Consider the following 8,848-nt stretch of genomic DNA (forward strand, 5'->3'; position numbering starts at 1 on the left):
GCTTCAACAAATTAGAGAACAAATAATCCCATGGCATGATTTTTGGATGTACCGACAACTCACTGATTTCTCTATTTTACTGAAAACCCACTAATTTCTCACATTTACTGAGAACTCACTTATTTCTCCCATTTACTGTGAACTCACTGATTTCTCCTGTTTACTGAGAACTCAGCACTAGTTTTTCACGTTTACTAAAAACTCACTGAATTTCAAATGGAATGATAACTCACTAAATCCTCGTGTAAGCTGAAAACACGTTGATTTCTCAGGATTACTGAAAACTCGCTGATATCTCATGTGTACTGATGACTCACTAATTTTTCATACACCCAAATAAAATATTATGCTTTCTCATGGGAGAGCGAGGATGTCAAAATCTCTTATCCTCATATGATTTCTCATAACCATAACTCATGTGAGGAGGATGAATGAATAAATTCGCATATCCTCATATGATTTCTCATGTAATGAGAACCCACAAGCACTCCCATGAGATAAGGAAGTTTCAAAGTTCTCTTACTCTCACATGATTTCTCATCAACTAAAACTCATGTGAGGAGGATGAATGAATAAATTCGCATATCCTCATATGATTTCTCATGATATGAAAACTCACATGCGTTTCATAAAATAGGGAAAACTCCTATTCTCATATGATATCTCATCAAACATAACTCATGTGAGGTTGCTGAATGAATAAATTCGCATATCCTCATATGATTTCTCATGATATGAAAACTCACATGCGTTTCATAAAATAGGGAAAACTCCTATTCTCATATGATATCTCATCAAACATAACTCATGTGAGGTTGCTGAATGAATAAATTCCCATATCCTCATATGATTTCTCATGATATGAAAACTCACATGCATTTCATGAAATAAGGAAAACTCCTATCCTCATATGATATCTCATCAAACATAACTCATGTGAGGAGGATGAATGAATAAATTCGCATATCCTCATATGATTTCTCATCTAATGATAACTCACTGAGTGACTCATCTCATATGAGAAATCAGCTATGTTTTGGGACTCATACGGTTCTCATATAGGAGACTCATATGAGAAGGCCTGAGACATTTTCGTACGGGATAAAACAGTACAGCCGTCTTTCATCCGCTGGGTATAATTATATATACAGAACACAGAAGGCCCTTCAGGAAATGTCATTCGATAATATATTTGGTTGCGGTTGTTTATTATTTCTTCTTCTCCCGATTATATTCCACATCCGCAAAAAAGAAAAAGAAAAATCTAAAAGCTCTTAAGTCCAAAAGGCTTGAAATTAATCTCCTTCTACGTCATTGATCTCATATGCTGCTGCTCTCCACTGGGCTTTTTCGTTGGCAAATATTTTTTTTGCGAGCTCCGCATCTTTATAATCTTATAGATTTACTATGCATGTGTACTTATAGCTACTTGGTGCTGGATTTTTCTTTAGTTATTCATTTATGCATTAAGTATAGCCACAGCAGTAGCGAATATGCTAAGATTCGAAGATTCCCATATTGCAAAGTTCGTCTTGTATGCATATGCTATATATAAACGTCATTACTATATGGGCGGGATTTCTGCGCACAAACTGAAAGAAGCGCGCTTGATTTGAAAAGCGGAATCAAGCGTATGGAAATGATTCAGCAATCCGTCACGTGCCATGTTAACTGTTATAGACGGAGGAACTCTATATATCTATAAATCTAAATCTAAATAGCCTACACATACGTGCACACACGCACCACAGTTTGTGGATTCCTTTGCCATCGCATCCTCATCTGAATGCCATGGAGATTTTACGTAGAAGACAACTCGATTTTCCGGAATCGGTTGGCAACGGCAACGACGACCATTTCTTCGTAGGCCTACATCCATTCGGAATGACGCTAGAGCTGGCGTCCTCCGTTCCATCTATTTCCTTTTTACAACTCCATTTATATATTATACTATATAGATACGTGCGTGTATAGAGAGAGATGCTTGATATCATGTATATAGGGCCCATACATACGGTTCGAGTGTCAATATAAATGCTGGAGCAGAACTTTTTCTTTGGGATCTCGCCATCATGCACTTGGGCGGGTTGTAGATTCGATCTCCGTCACAATTCCTTACAGCATGTTACATACCAGATATTGTCACTCACTTCTTTTCTCTTTCATATTATCAAACGATCCGTGTTTAATTCGGGAATTCGGTCTACGTCTGGAAAGATTCCTTTTCTTGTACTATACATATATACGCCCACGAATTGAAAGAGAGATGGCGGAGATATTATTAGGCTATATAAAGTATGGAAGAAGAAGAATATGAAGTTTGCCGCTTTCGTGCCTCTCTCTACCCCCACCCGTTCAGCTACTTCGATTCCTAATGCAACTCACGAACGATATCAACGAGCCTGAAAGCTGAAAGCTTCCGGTTCGGTCGGGTGCTTCGCGACGTTTGGCTTGATGGATCCATTTGAGCAGCGGTCTGAAACAAAACAAGAAAAAAAGGAGTGCCGGCCCAAAAAAGGATAGAGAGAATAAGTTAACAAGTCGGGAATTTGACAAAAAAAGATTTTTACAAATTTTCTGCATGTCAGAATTTAAAAAAAAAAGTAAAAATTGATGTCGAGAAAAATTGGGGGAAATCATTTCCAACAGTTTTGACGGATTTACTTTACATTATATATAATATCGTCCGATTTGAAATGGCAGCTCTGCCAGTGCGTTAGGCATATATTATGAGGAGCAGCTCTCAATTCTTGGCAGCGGGTGACGTCTTAGTCTGTACGAAATGGAGTCTACGTGCCTCCGGGTTTCGGCGTCAATAAATAAAGTTTCCGGCCGAGCTATCAGCTATAGATTTCAAAAGTTCCGTGAAAAGTGCGCATAGAGAGAAAAGTTGGTGACTGACGAGGTGTGTTATACACTCGCCCGCGTTTTGTATGTTCAATCGCGCAATTGCATTGATATTATTATCGATCGCGCGCGGGACTCTCGTGATGTCTGTGTATAGGTCTCTCTATAGTGATCAGCCGCCGTTCACCAATAACTTAGATTTCCGTCCGGCTTTCAGCTGATGGAAACCAAAGGAAAGTGCGGAAACACTCGACAATATATTAGCCAAGACTCTCCCTTTTTACACGCCCTTACACGCACTCTCTTTTATGGTATAGTACAGCTATATGGTTGCTGCGTTATATAATGCATAGGGTGTAAACCGGCGTGAGGTACTATGCCGAGCATATAATATACTCGTGTTTGTCCATCGATCAACTCATGGTTGTACCTCCCACGCCAGTTCTACACCGAACAAGTTGAGCTTCACGCCGAGAAAGAGAGAGAAGAGAGAGAGAGAGAACAGAAGAGTGTATTTTGATGTCCATGCATTCTATATGGGATATATGTACTTTTACAGCGAAATGTGTTCTCCTCTTTCCGCATCACTTTGTCGACAAACGTTTCAGACAAAATCGAAATAGGAGACCATAACACACACACACGCAACACACGGAAAAAATTAAGAGGAAAAACCCCGCAAAATACGTATAGATGTTGGGAGATTCAGCAGCACATAGGAAATACTATTAGAGCACACAATATATAGCCCACACTAGACGATATTTAATATGTATGTAGCTGCTGCTGGACAGATGATGAAGTCAATTTTTGTTTTCATGAAAACCAATATGCGGAGAGAGATCTACATTTTTATAGCACCGAAGATGTTAATCTACGTTGTGATGGGTGTACATAAGGAAACTTTGGATTAAAAAAATTTTTCCACTCGTGTAGATCCGGTAGATTTTTTTTTTAAAATCCCAATTTATACTATAATATTATATTTTTTATAATCATTCTTTTTTTTACTTCGTTTGAACGCGGGCGCAAATGTTTCCCGGGTAACTTTGAAAAAAAAAATAATAATTTCATCAAAATGAAATGCCAGATTTCTTGTTATTTTTTTTATCTTCTAAGTATAATAAGTATAATTATAAGAAACATAGCACAATGAAATGTATATGTGCTACTACATTGTGAATGGGTGTTGACAAAAGAAAAGAGTTGATGAAGAATATTTGATTGTTAAGGCCGATTGTGCGCTCCACACAGAGAGAAACCCGCCCATGTGAACCTGTCTATTATATAATAATACGTAGTACAATAATATCTTTGATTGAAACCCGTCGATCAGAATAACATCGTTAACTACAGTGTGTACCTAGATAAACAGTCGCCGCGAAGAAATATGGTTGAATTTCAGTTTGACCCTTATTACCTCGTCTACGTAGAATATAGTGCTGTATGTGTACGTATATAATCAATATACAGGCCAACAGTAAACCGAAGAAAAGATTTATAAATGTTAAAAGGAAAAAAATGAATCAATGAAAGCTGACGGGACAACAATCAATGGAAATGTGTCACATCAGTCTCGTTCAATCTCGTCGCTGGCCGCCTTGACGATCATTGGGGGACCGTCAGGTGAATGACGTCACTTTCGGCTGTCACCGTGCTGGACGCTTCTTTCATATTCTGATAATGAGCCAAATTGCTGGATGGAACGGCCAGCAGGGCGGCGGCGGCTGGGTGGAGCGTCGATGACTGAGGCGACCCGGCGCAAACAATCAGCGACGGGGCAACCGTCAACGGCTGATGCTGCTGGTGGTCGTCCGCCCTTATTTCCACAATGACCGACACGTCCATCCTCTTGACGCCCACCTTGTCCGTCAACATCTCGCCGGGCGGTTTGTCGCTCATGTCTCTGGCACCCGTTTGATTCCGCCGCTTGGCGATGAACGACCACCCGATCCTGCGGAACTCTTTCCGGAAATTGTCGTTCAACCAGCCGTACAGCAGCGGATTGGCGCAGGCCTTGTAATTCATTCATTTAAAAAATAATCATTATCAATCAAGTTGATATTATTAAATAATGTTGAACCCACCGAAGACATTCCCACCATGTGGCAAACGGCGTAGACGATCAGCATCGTCTCCGTGTCGTCTCCGAAGACGTTCCACGTGTCCTCAACGAGGTTGAACGTGTTCATCGGCAACCAGCTGTTCCATTGATTGGAAAAAAAAAAAAAAAATCAAAATTGATGACACCAAAATGACCCCGGGGGCAGGCCGTCACAACTCACCAAATGGTGAAAATGATGGAAATGGCTATGAGCAGCGTATTGGTTTTGCGGAGTTTCTCCTCTCTGGCGGCCGTCCGGCAGTCTGTCGCCGCCGCGTTCAACTCGATCCGACTGGCAGCGGCGGCGGCATTTTGACCCGCCGTCTGCTGGCCGTTAGCGATTGTGTTATGAGCCGTCACGGCGTCATTTGGCGCCGCATTATTGTGCTGACGGATGGGCAATTGCTGGTGCTGGTTGAGCGAGGCCATCCGCACTTGAAGTTTGTTGCTGATGCGGGCGTGAGCCACCGAGACGGTGATGATGGGCAGGGCGTACTGGACCAGGATGCTGCCGATCGAGTACAAAGAGCGCCCCCGCTCGTTGGGCCACTCTTCCAGGCAATAATCGACGGACGTGATGGGCGAATTGGGAATGGGGATGTCGTGGTGCTCCAGCGTGCGGACGATGAAGAGCGGAAGGGCCAGGACGATGCCCAGGACCCAGATCCCGCCTAGGGCCAGCAAAGCGCCCGTCAACTGGAAACTCCTCTTGGTCGGGTAGACGATCAGCTGGTAACGGTCGAGCGCAATGGCCGTGATGGACAGCGTCGAAACAAAAATGGAAACGGCCTGCAGCGAGCCGACCATCTTGCAAGAAACGGGAGCGTTGCCCAACGGCCAAGTGTACGACCGGATCTCCATCAACTGCGCAAGTAGAAAAAAAAACAATCAAAACAAATGTGAAAATAAAATTCTAAATGAAATTGAAATTGAAATAGATTTTCCCAGATTCACTTAAAAAAAAAGCAACATCGCATATTTTTTGGTTATTGAGCCGATGTGATTTCATTTAATGATCCGCTTTCCATGGAAATAATAACAAAACAAGAATTGAAAAGAAAACAATTGAATCGAAAGAGCGCGCGCAATAGATCGGCTGCGATACGCGGAATGGAATAAATCCGCCCCCGATCAAAATCAAATTTATTCCAAATACTTCTACACATTTTCTCTTATTTTTTGTTATGGCGACACAAGTCAAAAGATCCTAATATATAGTGCTCAGCACACGGATGAACAACATGTGTTGGATAGATTTCAAATACAAAGAGAGATGCGGTTACTGATTCCTGCGACTTACATAATAATGGGGATGTAAAGGCCCCCCAACCGGCAAAAGTAATGTAGATACTAATCATGGCGGTGCAGATACTACTCAAACAACTCCAGCTGTAATTGCAAACCCTGCGTGACACATCCAGCGCTGTGTATGGGGAGCGGATCTGTTTTCTATTTTATCCGTGGTTCACGTTCCACTGGGTACACACAAGACACAAGACACACACAGATAATACGCCGACGCACAGCACGGAATAAGTCAAGTGTGAATCGCATAAGCGAAACTGTCAGTTGCGTCTCGCACGTACACGTAAGTGTATATACAATTTCAAAGCAATAAAACCAAATCAACAAAAACATTTTCCCAGAGAATCAACTATTTAGTGCATGTGGTAATGAGGTCGCGGTGTACGCTCTTCCACAGTGAAAGATCAAACAGTTCGTCATCAAGGTGAGTTCGGGTGGGGTGGGGGGGGGGGGGGCTTCCGTTGTCAGCCGGATGAGAAATTGACATGCCAAGCGGAAAGAGATATATAAAATTACGCCGAGGGCCGGCCAGCTGGCCGAGTTCCTGCTGTATTAGTATATAAGTACCTACCACACAGATGATGAAAGAGAATATATATATGTGAAGGGTTCGTACAAATTTATTACATAAGATAGCGGAGAAATCTCTCGACCGGAATCAAACTTCTTGTAGACATAATAAAAAGATTAAAAACCCAGCCGGAGAAAAATATCTACGTGTGTCCGTTCTCATTACTATAGCTCTCTGTTCGTGCTATGCCCAGTGTCTGTTATTGCTATTTCCTCTCTCTCTCTCTTTTCATCAGGATTGTCGCCATGGAATTCCCAGGAAACATGTATTTTATTATGTAGTATGACGCAAGTCAATAATTAAACCCGTCTGCTGCTCCTATTTGTTTTTTTTTTCTTCTTACCGTTAACGGCATGGTGATGAGGCAGAGGAGCAAGTCGGAGATGGCCAGGTTGACGACGAAGACGTTGCGGGCCGTCCTCATGGCCGGCTGGCGGGCGACGACGTAGACGACCAGCGAGTTGCCGATGGTTCCGACGACGATCAGGACGCAATAGGCGGCGACCAGCCAGAAGAAGGCGAAGTCGTTGACGCGACGGTTGGAGCGGAACCGCTCGATGACCGACAGGTCCAGCTCAAGGCCTTGGCCCGACGAATTAGCGGCGTCGCCTGTTGCCACCGGCAACGACGCCGACGTCGACCAATTGCTGAAGAGGAGAGAAACATCTGACGGATCGCTGCTGGAATTGTCGCACGTCATCGTCGTAGGACTCCGACGTCTCCGCCTCCATCAGACTCTCCTGTGTTTAATCCTTTGAGTTTCTCCGAGAACAGAAATGGGCCGGCCCCAACTTTTTTATTTTTTTATTTTTTTTATTTTTGATTCTTTTCTTTTTATTTGTGTTGAGAGAGAGCTGCTGCTGCTGCACGAGAGAAACAAACGGAGAAACATTGAATCAATAAACGGGTGGAGATGGAACGCCAAATGTCGGCCGAATTCGTGAAATAAATTACAAATGGAAGAAAAAAACAAAAAAGGAATTTCTTTTCTTTTTTTCACGACGGAATCCACCGTGATAGATTCGACGCCTGTCTAAAAGCCTCTATGCCGATTAAACGAGTGACTCGGATGAATAATTCACTTTCGCACTCACGGGCTAAATGAAAAATTCATTCCAAAAGGGCAAAGGCTTTTTTTATACCAGCAAATATATTATAGAAATAGATTTTACCTTTATTATTTTCAGCCCTTTCTTTTCTTTAACAAAACACTATTGTTTATACCCGAAATTTCTCCGTGCATATCATTACGCCCACGCTCGAATATTAAAGTGCAGCAGTTCCCAAAAAATATGTGCACATCAATTTATAAAATCAACAGCAGAGAACAAGCAGCCGCAGCCGGGTGCTGGAATTGTTCACAAAGTTTGTCTTCGGGATTTATTTGAATTATTGCGCGGTGTGTCTGATGGTGGACGTTCAATATATTAGAAGCAAACATTTATTGTTTGCATTCCTCGACATCCAGCGGCGGAGGCAAACAAGCGGCAGCAGCAGCTAATACTATCGCGCGCCCACGAATTTAATCCGGCGCGTCCGTTGTGTCTACCGTCTAGAAGTTGGTCAATATTGACGTCGAATTATTGGACGTTCAACGTGGGAGAGAGAGAACCAAAAAAAAAAAAGAAAAAAAGAAAAAAAGAGAGAATAATCTATAAGAATAAGAACAAACAAAAAATAAGTCTAAACAAAATAAATATTGGACGCTCAGCCGGAAAGTGCGGGGTGCTGCTTGCAATAATAACCTATATATACTGCGACCGGCTGATATGTCTCCAAGCATATATAGACAGTGTGGGTTAACAGCGCAGAGTGTTCTGCTGCTGCTGCTGCTGCTGGTGCAATCGGATATCTTCGCGGTGTATAGAGGACGTTTTTGGAAAAAAAAGGAAAATAAAATATTAAAAAAAGAGATAGAGGGAAGTGCGCTGGTTCATTAAGCAGTTGCCATCGTTCCCATACACAGTCTAATGTTACTTTTTGAGGGGACGCTTTTTCGTTGCACACCTCCTTCGGTCCTA

General features: G+C 42.4%; 1 protein-coding gene across 1 annotated transcript; it reads right to left on the reverse strand.

Moving 5' to 3' along the window:
* Nucleotides 1–3,344: 3,344 nt before the first annotated feature.
* Nucleotides 3,345–7,706, reverse strand: LOC124320906 (neuropeptide F receptor-like). Its single transcript, XM_046783810.1, has 4 exons — nucleotides 7,171–7,706; nucleotides 5,133–5,815; nucleotides 4,935–5,049; nucleotides 3,345–4,863 (listed from the first exon to the last, which is right to left on the reverse strand). The coding sequence occupies exons 1-4, from the start codon at nucleotides 7,525–7,527 to the stop codon at nucleotides 4,456–4,458; spliced, it is 1,563 nt and encodes a 520-aa protein (XP_046639766.1). The 5' UTR covers nucleotides 7,528–7,706; the 3' UTR covers nucleotides 3,345–4,455.
* Nucleotides 7,707–8,848: the final 1,142 nt, after the last annotated feature.

This window comes from Daphnia pulicaria, chromosome 1 (genome assembly GCF_021234035.1).
Source record: "Daphnia pulicaria isolate SC F1-1A chromosome 1, SC_F0-13Bv2, whole genome shotgun sequence".
Classification (NCBI taxonomy): domain Eukaryota; kingdom Metazoa; phylum Arthropoda; class Branchiopoda; order Diplostraca; family Daphniidae; genus Daphnia; species Daphnia pulicaria.

Excerpts from the sequence above, each read along its gene's own strand:
- LOC124320906 (XM_046783810.1), bottom strand. The coding sequence starts at position 7,527 with ATGACGTGCGACAATTCCAGCAGCGATCCGTCAGATGTTTCTCTCCTC. Across the intron at positions 5,816-7,170 it reads TCATCACCATGCCGTTAACG|TTGATGGAGATCCGGTCGTA; the intron begins GTAAGAAGAAAA and ends CTACTTGCGCAG. Across the intron at positions 4,864-4,934 it reads ACATGGTGGGAATGTCTTCG|GCCTGCGCCAATCCGCTGCT; the intron begins GTGGGTTCAACA and ends ATGAATTACAAG.